General features: G+C 36.5%; 1 protein-coding gene across 1 annotated transcript in view; it reads left to right on the forward strand.

The window, feature by feature from the left end:
• GCM1 (glial cells missing transcription factor 1) overlaps positions 1-11,982 on the forward strand; it is a 35,476-nt gene extending 23,494 nt beyond the window's left edge. Inside the window, exons 3-6 of the mRNA XM_074310644.1 lie at positions 1,873-2,125; positions 5,314-5,426; positions 7,813-7,953; positions 10,783-11,982. Coding sequence (XP_074166745.1) covers positions 1,873-2,125; positions 5,314-5,426; positions 7,813-7,953; positions 10,783-11,526 — 1,251 coding nt within the window. The 3' untranslated portion in view covers positions 11,527-11,982. The remainder of the gene's footprint in view (positions 1-1,872; positions 2,126-5,313; positions 5,427-7,812; positions 7,954-10,782) is intronic.
• Positions 11,983-14,137: the final 2,155 nt, after the last annotated feature.

The raw sequence follows: 14,137 nt of genomic DNA on the forward strand, positions 1-14,137 counted from the left end.
AGGAGAAATAACATTTAAGTACCTATGTACAAACAATTTATCCCTGATAAATTGGAGATGCTCTCTGAGAAAAGACACTAAGATTAAGGAGAAAATTTAATCTCCTCTTCTCAGCTTTAAGAATAAACTTCCCTTGGATTGCTCTTAGTTCTTCAAAAACTAATATTAGGGGCAGCTAGGTATCCTTAGCATCAGTAGGACCTGAATTCAAATCAAGTTTCACTTACTAGCTGTGAGACAGCTCTCTTAGAGAAAGAGAGGAAAAAAAGAAAAAGAAAGAAAGAAAGAAAAAGGAAGGAAGGAGACAAGAGAAAAAAAAGAAAGAGGGAAGGAAAGGAAAGAAGGAAGAAAATCATCCTTGACTTCTCATTCCCTCATCTTCCATATCCAATTATTTGGACAATTATAATGTTCTTCTGTAAGTTTCTCTCCTCTCCATTCCATCCTCCACATAGCTACCAAAGTGTTCTTAGAAAAGCACAAATCTGGCTACATCATTCCCATATTCAATAAATTTCGGTGGCTTTTCATTGCCTTAAAATAAACCATAAACTCCTCCATTTGATTTTTAAAAGCTTTCACTAACTGGCCTAGTTAGGTGGTGTAGTGAAGAGAGCATTAGGCCTGTAATCAGGAAAACTCATTTTCCTGAGTTCAAATCTGGCTTCAGACACTTTTTAGCTATGTTCCTTTGCATAATCACTAAACCTCAGTTTCCTCATTTGTAAAATGCCTACTGAAGGAAAGGGCAACCACTCTGGTATCTTTGCCCTAAAGAAGGGTCATGGGAAATTGGACATAAGTGAATAGCAATAACAATCCAACCAAGTTACTCTTCACACACAGTTATTGAATCTTCTGTCTCTATCATTTTACACAAGCTCTCTCTATCCCTGGAATATACTCCCTCTTTTGCCTCATTGATCAATCAAATCAACAAACACTGATTTTTCTGTGATGTGCTAGGTACTGTGTTAAACAGTAGGGACACTGAGGATATAAGACAAAAAGCAAAACAAAAAAGTAAAAAAATAATAATAATAATTAGTCCATTCCTCAAGGAACTGGTAAAGTTCTTTTTTTAAGACTCTTCTTCAGTTCTGCCTTCTATATGAAGTTTTGTCACATTCTCCCAACTGCTAGCCTTCCCCTCCCTCAAAATATCTTGTATTTATTCTATATATACTTATAGGTCTAGGTGTGTGTCATGCACACACGAGGTTTCTGGAAGAGAGAGAGTAAGCTCAAGGGTAGGGACTATTTCCATTTTTTGTTGTTGTTAGCTCTAGTGCTTAGCACACTGCCTGTCACATTATCATAGTTGCTCAATAGATGCTTATGATCATTGATTGATTGAAAGAAAGGATTCATGGAAGGTTGTTGATCTTCATAGTTCGTGGAAGGAGGGCATACAGGAAGGGAAGGGAAGGGAAGGGAAAAAGGAGAAAGGAAAGATGGAAAGAGATAAAAAGGAAAAGAAGAATGGAAAGAAAGAGAGAAGGAAGAAGGGAAAGAAGGAAGGGAGGAAGTATGGAAGGAAAGAGGGAGAGAAAGTAGTAAAAAGGAAGGAAAGAGGGAAAGAAAGAGAGAGAAGGATGGAGGGAGAGGGGGAAGGAAGAGAAGGAAAGAAAGATTCCTTTATATTTTAAAACAGTACATTGTCTTTAATTCATAGAATCTCTGTAGTTAAAGTAAGACTTGGGTCCAAAGGTCTCCCCCACTCTCCCCCTTCACCCCTCCATTCTTGAATAAAATTACTTAAGCTTCAGACTCCTTGTCCTTTCTGCTATGGATGATTCTATTTTCCTGTGTGTGTATCTGTATGCATGTGTTTTCTTTTACTTTAATTAACATTCTTGGAGTTCTTATCAGGATGTGAAAACAACCGACTGGTTTCAGGAATGGCCAGATTCCTACGTGAAGCACATCTACAGTTCAGAGGACAGGAACGCACAGAGGCACCTGAGCAGCTGGGCCATGCGCAATACCAACAATCACAACTCCCGCATCCTGAAGAAGTCCTGCCTGGGAGTGGTGGTCTGCAGCCAGGACTGCTCTGCCGAGGAAGGAAGGAAGATCTACCTGAGACCCGCCATCTGCGACAAAGCCCGGCAGAAACAGCAGAGTGAGTCCGGGGCTGCCCTGCTCACTCCTGACTGCTGCTAGCCTTGTCCTAATTTGGACAGCTGCAGTAAGGCTATCTTGGGGGCTTTCATCACTAAGTGTTTTTCAATACCCCAACAAGTCCTTTCCTCTCTAAGATAATTACACAGTGAGACTGATAGGTTATCAAAAGGCTCTTTTCTGCCCAAAGACGCAGGAATATAGGTTCTGAGCTGATCAATCATCTAGTCTAAATTCCTTATTTAACAGATGAAGAAGAGGCAAGTGACTTGTCCCATGTCATAAAACAAACAATGGCAAAACTAGGATCTTCCCCCACCCAGTTAGCTCCATTAGTGTCTCTTCTTTGGAATGAGAAATTATCTGCAAAAGGAACCTATTAAAACTCAAGTATGATATCATTCATTAATATATTAGCACAAGAGTTTATTAGGTTTTGTGCTTGAAATCTTGGAAATGATGTTCCTGAGGGAATGTGAGTGGTAAATTCTTTTTTTTTTTTAATTTTTTTTAATCAATAAAATTTTTCTCTCATCTCTCCCTAATTGGAAAGGAAAAATCCCTTGTAATAAATATGAATAGTCAAGCAAAATTAATTATAGGATTAACCATGTTCAAAAATGTATATCTCCTATGTCATGAGTTGATGACCTGTTTGTCAGAAGATCTATATCATATATTTATATCATACATTATTCCTCTGGAATCTTGATTGATCATTGCTTTGATCTGAATTCTTTTGTTTGTTTTTACACTGTCGTTATTGTTTAAGGTACAAATTATTCTCCTGCTTCTGCTCCCTTCATTCTGCATCAATTCAGTCATCCCAGATTTCTCTGAAAGTTTCCTTTTCTAATGTTTTATGACACATCATCAGTATTTCATTACATTGAAATACCATTTTGCCATTTCTCAAATTAGTTTCCAAATCTTTGCCTGGAAGAAAAATCGCTCTTTGGCAGGTAAATGCTAATTGGAACAGGGGCAAAATTTCCTATCAATCAAGTCTTTGGTTGAAATCTCCAATTTTGAGAATCATGAATATGCCAGTAAACAGTGTACTTGATTTTAGAGTTATTTACTAAACTAGGCAGCACCAAAAAATGTCCAGTTAAAATGCTTAATATCATATGGATAGATAGCTGGCCTCAAAGTTAAGACTTAGACTCAAGGTCAGCTTCTGACATGCACTAATGTGACACTAGTAAAGTCATGTAACCTCCTACATCCCAGGCTCTTTTCTGAGACAATAAACTGCAGAACTGTGGCCGATCTGCATTACTAGAAAGGATTTCCTTGCAAGGTGTTCCTTACATCAATAAAATCAAAGGTCCTGTCTAAAATATAGAATGCAAAGACTCATGGTTTGGCAGGACCAAACTACAGTAAAGTAAAAGATGAAGAGATGAAACCCCTCTGCAAGAAATGCTCAATCCCTCATCACTCCCAAACTGCAAATTGGTGCCATTCAGTGGTAGATTTTTTTTTTAAAGGACCTTTCTATGGTTGCTCACTAAATAACATACCTACTCCTATAAGATCCTAGAATGCCCACTTTAGAGTTAGAAGGACCTTTAAGGGTCATTTGAATTAAAATCACTAATTTTATAGGTGAGGAATTAAGGCTGCTTTAGGTTAAATGATCTGCCCAAAGTCAGATAATAAGTAACAGCTAAGATTTGAATTCAGGTCTAAATCTATTTATTACTCTTTCTGCTGGGCCATATATCTTGACAATGATATAGTGGGATCAACATTGAACTGAAAGCCAGACAACTTGGGTTTTTGTCTCACCTTTCCCTCATCCTAGATGGGTCACTTTGAAAATGTGTCTGGTTCTTAAGTAAGGGGTACTTTAACCTGAGGTTTACTAGCTTCTTGATGGATTTGATGGGGTCCATAAATTTGGAAAGAAAAAAAAAAGCATATCTTTATTTTTACTAGCCTCTAATTGAAATTTAGCATTTCAGAATAAATTTCTGAAATATGTTTAGAAAAATTCCACATATTTAATCTATATTGGATTGCTTATTATCTTGGGGAAGGGCTTAGACGGGAGAAAAATGTGGAATACAAGGTTTTGCAAAGGTCAATATTGAAATTATCTTTGCATGCATTTGGAAAAAAAATTAAATACTATTTAAACAAAAGAAAGGAGATGAGGATGGGATGAATAGGCTTCACTAGACATCAAAGGTCCCTGACATAAATAAAATTGAGAACTCTTAGACTAAAATCAACATCTACAATTGCTTCTTTTAGTTCTTGCATTCTGTGATTCTGGCCATGGGTTAGAAGAAGTTTTTGTACTTATATTTATATTTTCTAAGGGCAGTCATATTGCATTAAACTTTTCCTGATAATTTCACTGGCTGGCCATGACAATAGGAAAAATATGAAGAAAAGAGAATTGAAGCCCTAAAATTCCCTTTTCCTAGCTTCATCACATGCCTAATGTGCATTGTCCTAGGTTCATGCCTCATCTCTACTAAAAGGCTCTCAAGACAGGGCCTGAGGACACTCAATTTTAGTGTGACTTTTACCCTGTGTATGACTTCTCCAGAGGTATTTGCATTCTAAGACATATCTTTAATTGTGGATGAAAAGATCTATTTTCCAATAAGAGAATTTCAAGGATGAGGGAGCAATGAGGAAAATATCTGGGAAAGCTTAAGTGTCCTCTGAAATTATTCTAGGTAGGGAGCCATGCTCTCTGCTTATGTATAACTCAAGTCTCATTTAGAAGAGGCAATGAAAAGTTCAATGAGTGAGGGAGAAACTAGCTGACCTTTGTGTCCACTTCTTCTAGTTCTTAAATCTGAGCTCCTATGTGGCTATGACATAACCAAAGTCTAAGCAAGGGATTTCCAACCCTGAGGGGTAGAGATTTCCAGATACCCGAAAATATTTTGAAATATTTCCACCCTTTTGGAGTGGAAACATGAAATATAGGGAGGGCCTACACCTGACTCGGATGTAGGTAAGGTGGATTTTATCCTACTTAATCCCCTCTCTCTTTTTTTTTTTGGAGAGGCAATTGGGGTTAAATGACTTATTCAGAGTCCCACAGCTAAGCTAGTGGGTGCTAAGTGTTTGAAGCCATATTTGAACACAGGTCCTCCTGATTGCAGGATCGGTGCCCTATCCACTGCCCATCTAGCTGCCTCTCTTTCTTTTCCTTTTTTGCAGGAAAACGGTGTCCTAATTGTAATGGCCCTTTGAAACTCATTCCTTGCCGTGGCCACGGAGGCTTCCCGGTCACCAATTTCTGGAGGCACGATGGACGCTTCATCTTTTTTCAGGTTGGTTTAAAAATATCCACAACCACCACCACCAGGCCAGAGAATTTAATACTAACATAACCAAAAAAAAAAAAAAAAAAAAAAAAAAAAAAGGGATGTGTTTTAATGAGATTGTTAAATAAGCACAATTAGGGTCTTGTCAGGAATGACAATAAAGCAAAGGATGTTATATAGTTACTCAACAGGCAGTATGGGATTATAGAACACAAATCAGGCTTAGCATTATAAATCCTAATTTTCAAGTGTCCAAGTTTTGTCATTTCCTAATGCCTTGGGGAAGCCTTTTAATTCTCTGCATCTCCTCAGTTTTCTCATCTGTCAAGTGAACATAATAATCACCAACTTTTTAACCTGACAGGATTGTCCTCAAATAAGATAAAGTAAAAAAAAATTGTAAAAATATTTATAAAAATATAAAGAGCTCTATCAATATAAAATAGTACTCTTGTGATTAGAGGGAGAGCCTAGGGGCCAATGAATCAGCCTAGGATAGATTATATAGAAATATGCATCTGATGTTTAATCTACATAGTAATACCTATTTGGATCTATATATAACCATAAGAGTTTTCAAAACTTGTTCTTAACAAACAACAGGTAGTTAGGAAAAACATAACATAAACATAAAACAAAACACAATCATAAACAAAAAAATAAGCATATTCCTCAATTTTTTTTGCCAGGTAACCTGGTAAAGAAATCCAAAGGAGTTTATACAGCTAGCCTCCCACCTCCTCCAGTTCTGCAAGAGATCTTAGAGCAAGACTTTTATGTGATATAGATTGACTGGGTGCCTCTTTAAGTCTCTAAGACTTAAAACTGTAGAAGAGTCGCCATTCAGCAAAGAATATGGGTTGTTTCTATACCAGGAAATGAAATTTTAGGTTAGGATCAAGGAATAAAAATTCTTGGGTTGGCAGCATACTCCTAGGACTATCTGCTAGTGCACTGTGCAGTCATCTTTGAAATGACTAAGCAATAATTAAGTGTAGAAGCAAGTTTATTGAAATGATTCAGGAAAACCAACACAAAATTATTGGATGCCTGGGAGAAAAGGCTGCTTGGTTCTTCTCAAGGGGTAAAAAAAGAAGAAGGATCAATTTCTATCTTGGGACTGGTAGATAAGAATATCTAATATTAATAGGGCAGCTAGGTAGTATCATAGTGCATACAGTACCTGTGCTAGAGTTAGGAAACCCTGAGTTCAAAACCAGCCTTAGAGACTTATTGACTGTGTGAGCCTGGGCAAGTGACTTCATCCAGATTGCCTCAGTTTCCTCATCTGTAAAATTAACAGGAGAAGGAAATGGCAAACTACTTCAATATCTTTGCCAAGAAAACCCCAAAATGGATCACAAAAAAACCAGATATGATGGACAGCAACTTGTATGTAGCATTCTGCAAAAGGTTTTTAGATTTATTATCTCATTACTCATCACTTTGCAAATGAGAAAACTGACTCTCAGAGAAGGTAAGAGATTTACTAATAAATATTGATGGTAGGATTTTAACTCTGAACTTCCTGATGCCAAGTCCAGGGTTTTAACCATTAGGCAATACTGCCTCTAAACAATTGAATTGATTAATTTTTTTTTATTACATAAAGAATTATATTTGAATTCTGATTTATGAGAATAATAAAAAAGACTATCTAAAATTCTGCTGTCATATAGCCCTTTCTCTTGGTGTGCTAACCAGTCATAAAGGCCAATTAAATTAATTAAAAACTTTGAGTAGCTGAAAGCTTCTTGCATTTTTGGTAGATAAAACTGCTCACATGGCTGACTGAGCCCCTCACTCCTGCTCCATAATGCACATTTACCCATCTCTGGCACTTATTCTATCTATTCCCAATCCCAAGGCCAACTAACGACCAAACAGGAGTCTCTGAAAAAGAGACTGTGAATGTAAGATTTAAAATCCCCATTCATTCATATCATTGTCACACAATCATTTGAAAAGTGCATTTGAAAGTGGAAATGAATCTTGGGAGCCAACCTGGCCAATTTGCACACAAAAGAAATCTCCGCCATCACGTACCAGCCGACTGGACATCCAGCTTTTACTTGGAGACATACAAAAACCTACCAGGCTATCCCTTATTTAAACAACTTTAATTTTTAGGAAATGTTTCCTGACATCAAGACTAAATTTGTGGGCTTATAGTTTCTACTTATTAGTCTCAGTTCTATTCCATGAGAACAAACAGAAAAAGTCTAATCCCTTCTTCATCCACACAACAGCCCTTCAGTACTTCAAGACAGCCATCATATTCCCCTAGAGTCTTCTATTTTCCAGGACAAATATTCCTCATTCCTTCTTTCAACTGATTTTCACATAACATGGACACTCAACCTTCTTCCCTCTGACTTTACCATTTTTTTAGTCAAAAGGGGCACATGACCATCCAAGGCCAGAAACAAAATTAGAGGCTGAAGCAAGACGGTCGATGCAGAAATCTCATACGGCATCCTCCTCCACCTCCTCTCCTGCCTCTCCCAAGCTGAAGAAGAGCCTAGGGACAAAGGTAACTTTTCCTCTCAATTCCTTATGTTAAAAACTGCTAACAACTTGTCCCCCTGCCATAACCTTTTACCCCAAACCTCCATCTTTCCAAATGCAGAAATATTCCTCTGATGTTTTATTTGAGTAATAGTAATACAAACTTGTCGCTTTATAGTCCTGTAAGTTTTTTGAAATTTATTCCTGACAACTGCACTGTGAGGTAATCAGGAAAACCATAAGCATATTCTTTAGACCCCTTTATATGTCACCTGCATAGGTGAGGGGCTCTATACCATGCTCCCCTTTCTCTGTGGCCCTGAGCTCTCTGGCTATGGTGACATTAGGACTGGATTCAAATATTAACTCTAGCTGTCCTATTTTGCCTTTGGGCAAAAGTCTGGAAGGGACCATGGAGAAATCTACTACAATCCCTTCATTTTACAGTTATGAAAATAGCCCTAGAGAATGAAAGGGACTGTCCAGAGGTCCCATAGTTAGTGAGTGGAAGAGGCACTGGGACTTTTAACTCAGTTCTCTCTTCTGTCTAATATTCCTTCCACTACAATAGCTGCTTGTGAGTAAATGGCACTCTTACAGAGTTTTGTTTCTGCTTCAGAATGTGTGTGTAGCTGTGTATCTGCCTCTATTTTGGATTTTCTATTTCTCTCTGTCTCTGTATATCTATGTTTCCATCTCTTTATCCCTATCTCTCTCTCTATTTCTGCCTCATCTCTCTGTATCTTTCTAAATCTTTTATATGTATTACACACACATACACACCATAGCCGCTGAAGGAATGATTCTTTCTTTCAATGGGCCCCTAACAGTAAAACCTTGGAACTCCCACAGGACGGAGAAGCAACAAAGAAATAGAAAATAGAAATTGAAACATTGATAGTTGTGCTGAACTTCATGAAATTTTCTGGAGCTTCTTTTTTTTTTTCTTTTTTTTTTTTTGTCTGATGATTGATTCATCCAGAAGTCAAAATTAGGGGAGAACAATGTCTTGGAATAATAGCTAGCTTTTATATACTGTTCTAATGTTTGGAAAATGTTTTATAAGTTTTACCTCATTGTTGTTTATTGTTTCTCCTTCATTGTCAAGAGGACCATGACATGCAAGTGAAGTGGATTTAAGGGAGGGAGGGCTGGGCAAGGTCCCCTGCCTCACTTTTCCTTCCAGAGACATCTGGGTCTAGAGGCCAGATATAGATCAGAAAGACTGAAGATGGCCCTGGATGCAATGGGAGACCTTGGCCTTTTAAGCTAACATCTTCAAACTAAAGTCTTAGTTTATCTGAGATCATACCTATTCAGTGATTAAGACTAGATAGCAATTGAGGCAAAGAATCTGATCCTCACTGCAATCCCAAGAGGTAGGTGCTATTGTTATCCTCATTTTACAGTTGAGGAAACTGAGGCAGATAGCCGTTAAATGGTCACATAATTAGTAAATTTAGTATCACGTTTGAATTCAGCTCTTCTTGATTCTAGGTCTAGAGTAAGTCCATTCATTGAATCCACCTAATTGTCTCTAGAAGAACATGGTCATAAAAGTTTCATAGATCTAGAGTTTGAAGGCCTTCTAGTCCAGTCCTCTTGTTTTACAATAAACGCCATCAAAGGAAAAAACAAATTCAGAAAGACTGACTTGAGGTTTGAAGACTTGCATTCAAACCTGTCTCAGCTCTCTCTAATCTTGGATAAATTAATTACTTAACTGGACTTTGGGGGCTTGGATCAGATGGTCCCTAAAGCTCCTTCTAGTTTTACTCTATTATGATTTGGAAAGAGTGTTGGATGGATCAGGTTCTAGTTTACTAGCTATAAGACTTTGAGTAAATTGTTTTCTTTTACTATGGGAAGCATCAAATTATCTCTTTTTTGCCTTTCTGTTCTCAACGACTTAGCACATTTAGCACATTTAATAAATATTAGTTGCAACAATCTAATGTATTAAATTGTGAGCTTCTCAAGGGCAGGGACTATCTTTTACCTTTCTTTGTATCCCTTACACTTATCACAGTGCCTGGAATATAGGAGGTGCTCAGTTAAGGTTCATTGACTGAGTAGTTGAATCTATAAAACGGAGGAGATTTAAGATCATTTTCTAAAGTCATAGCATCATAGATTTAATGTTGCAAGTAATTATAGACATCATCCAGGCCAACTCTCTCATTTTATAGATGAATAAACTGAGGATTTATCCAGTACCATACAGGGAGAAAGTAAGGTATCTGGGAGCTGATCAAATAAAAAAGCATAAATAAAGCTCTTCATAAACCTCTTGATACCTTGTACCCATCATGATTATTGTGAGGCTCCAATAAAATAATATTTGTAAAGTGCTTAGCACAGAGTCTGGCACATAGTAAGTATTATATATATATATATACATCATTATGATGATAAAACTTTAAATTACTATATATTATTATAATATATAATGTTTTATTTTAATATATTATAATTATTATATATAATATTTGATATATTTCAAGTACTATTATTATTATTATTCAACTCAGGATCTTCAAAGCCAGATCCTGATACCACTCAACATTTCTTTCTAATTAAGAATTTATGAATCTGTCTAGTTCTGAACCAAGACAATTTCATACTGAAATAGAAATATCCTAAACCTCTGCATCTACACCTTGACCTGGAAATCTTTTTTGTGTGTGTGTGTGTGTTTTTGCACGGCTCACAACCTAAGCATGCAAGGAATGAGAACAATCAGAAATAATCCCAAGCCAATTTGCTTATTGGTACAGAGTAACTCCTCATTGTTTGGGGTAGGTTATGCAAATCTGCTTAATTTATTAACATGACTATTTCTTTTCCATTTTAGTCCGTACCAGGTGAAACCCAAAGTCAAGAAAGTTTACCTTTAACTTGGTCTTACCAAGAAAGCTTCCAGTTGTCCAGTAGTTGCAATGGGCATTTAATCGATAACATGCCTCAGAAGAAGCCTCTGGATAATTGCCTTTCACTTACCAAGAATTATTATTTTGGAAGAACCTCACAGCTGGTAGAGCCCTTGGTGAACTCAGAGTCCACTAAATTGTATGAGAAATGCAAATTGACTTCTAGTCGGATTTGCACCAGTGGAGAATTACTTCAGCCATCTCACCCAGGGGTCTACTCAGATTATGGAGATCTTCAGAACTGGAATAGGAGTACAGGCTTGGGGGGACCTCCTGATCATGATAATTACTGTCCTGGCTATTCTTTCCCTTTGACCAGTTGGTCTTGTGACCTCCCCTCTCCACTGAGCTGTATGGAAGCAGGCAACCAACAGCTGTCCAGCGAGAAGTCAGTGGTCAAAGCTAGCTACCACCCATTCAGACCCAACTCTGCCATGTCTGGGGGTGACCTGTATGAAGAGAAGCTGCATGTGGATTTTAATGGCTATTTCCCCACTGCTAGGTACCACTTCCCTCAGGAAGACCCTTTTCTCCTTAGCTACACACCTCACCACCAGTACTCACTTCCAACCAAGGGGAGCAAATGGGACTTGGATGAAGAAGTAAAATGTATGTCTTTGGATCATGATAACAGTGAAATGCTTCTAAACATCTATCCTTTAAGATGATACCAGACTGATCCTGCTTGTCACGCCCCCCCCAACCTCAAATTTCTCTATCAAAATATAACCAAACAAAAACTTGTACTATGAAAGGGAATGATGGGCAGTTCTTACTTCTCTCCACTAATCTTTTAGGCACATCCTTCATCCCCGCTGTGTTGGCCCAAGCCCAGGTTTTGGTTTTTTTGTTGTTTGTTTGCTTGTGCTTTTTTTTTTTGTTTGTTTGTTTGTTTTTGTACATCAAGACTTGTAATATCTATCTGGTTACTTCCCCTTATCCTTGACATATCCAATATTTCAGATCTAATACCATTTCTCAGCATATCTCTCAATGGCTATTTGAAAGAAGCATGGGGGGAGAGGATGGAGAAACACATGGGGAAGGGAGTAGAGATTATATTATCCAAAGCCTTTAAAACTGTATCTTATCCAACATTTGATAATAAAATATTCTTATTTGTCCTAGCTTGTCCTAGAGATTTGTTAGACAAAATTTCATTTTATGCTGAGATAAAAAAAATAATAAACAGCCTCAAAAATACAATATTAAATAAAGAAACTGAATTCCAATTCATTGGTCAGGGATCAAAGAACACGTAACATGATAAAGCTGAATCTTTAGGGCATCACTGTGTTCATCCTCATCTTGCCTACATATTGCTATATACCTATTTATGGTATAGAAAAGAGAATATTATACTTAGAATCAGGAAAACTTGAGTCAACTCACATTTACTAATTATGTGGACCTGGACAAACTCCATCTTTCCCAGCCTTAGTTTCCCCTGTACTGTGGAATAGAGCTAATAGTAACTGTATGAATTAAATTCTATTCAATTGAATAAGATTCAAATAACTTCCTGCCAAGGTCTTGAGTGGTTTTTGTTTTATAAATTTGAAAGTTTGATTGTTGTCAACAGGTCTTTTTTTTATTATAGTTTTTAACAAAACTGTAATTATAAACCATTTTGTAATATTATAATCACATAATATTATGTATTGATTTAATTAATATAATATATTATCATAGTTATATAATAATAATTTTGTTAAAATATCATTGTTAGGACTTTTTTAAAAGATTTGTTGTGTGTTGGGTTCTAAGTAGTGAGGATAAAAAGACCTCCTTCATTCAAAAAAATCCAGTTCCTGCTCTCAAGGAATTACAACATACCTATGCTGTCTTATAACAATATCATGAAAACCAGATGAAATAATATATATAAAGCACTTTTTGTAAATCATTATAGAAGTACCAGTTTTATTCTCATTCGCTTAATATCCTCAAATCTTGACTTTTCTTTCATATCATCACTTTTCATAGTGAATAGAAGTGATATGGGTTCACTTCTTATACTAGATACAAAGGCATTTCTATCATTACCTACCTGACTCTATCAAGATAGTCAACAAGTATTTATTGGGCATTTACTATTTGCCAGACATTTAGGTAACTACTGGCTATCAAAGAAAAGCAAAAGCAATCCTGGCATCAGAGAAACACTCTAAAAAGGAAAATAGATACAAATACATATCTATATATACACACATACATATATGTATATACATATACACATACGAGTGAGTTAATCAACAAATTGAACAAAAGTCAACAAAAAACAAATATTTGTTAATAGCTTATTATATACCCTGCACTGTTCTCAACACAATACAAATTATAAATACAAATACAAGCCAAAAGAAAGACAATTATGCTCTCAAGAAATTTGTTTTGGAGAAGACAGCACATATAAGGAAGCTGAAAAACAGGAGAAGGGTGAAGAATGAAAAGGGAAGGAAGCAGGAAATATGAAGGTACCCAGAGTAGGGGCATGATGGAGACCAAATTGAAAACTGGAGATATACAAGATATTTATAGAAATATAAGCTATATACAGAATAGATAATTGGTTGTCTCAGAGGGATAGAACTCCTGCAGAAGAAGGAATTTGACCTGAGTGTAAAAAGAAGCTAGGTTAGAGAAGGAGTGATATTATAAGCAGATCAGAAGAACACAGGATAGTTTACATCTCTGATCTGTGGAGAAGGAAGGAATTTGTGTCCATAATTGAACACCAAATAGATAATTCTGAGTATATTAAGTTAAAAAGTTTTTGTACAAACAAGATTAGAAGAGAAGCAATAAATTGGGAAGACATTTTTAAATTTAAGGTTCTGATAAAGGCCTCATTTCTAAAATGTATAGAGAATTGATTCAAATTTATAAGAATTCAAGCTATTCTCCAATTGATAAATGGTCAAAGGATATGAACAATTTTCAAATGAAGAAATTGAAACTATTTCTAATCATAAATTCAAATTAAGAATTCTGAGATACCACTACAACCTCTCAGATTGGCTAAGATGACAGGAAAAGCTAATGATGAATGTTGGAGGGGATGTGGGAAAACTGGGACACTGATACATTGCTGGTGGAGTTGTGAGTGGATCCAATCATTCTGGAGAGCAATTTGGAACTATGCCCAAAAAGTTATCAAACTGTGCATACCCTTTGACCTAGCAGTGTTATTACTGGGATTATATACTACTGGGGATGTGGTATAAAGGAGGCAAAGGGATCCACATGTGCAAAAATGTTTGTAGCAATTCTTTTCGT

This window comes from Sminthopsis crassicaudata, chromosome 4 (genome assembly GCF_048593235.1).
Source record: "Sminthopsis crassicaudata isolate SCR6 chromosome 4, ASM4859323v1, whole genome shotgun sequence".
Taxonomy (NCBI): Eukaryota; Metazoa; Chordata; class Mammalia; order Dasyuromorphia; family Dasyuridae; genus Sminthopsis; species Sminthopsis crassicaudata.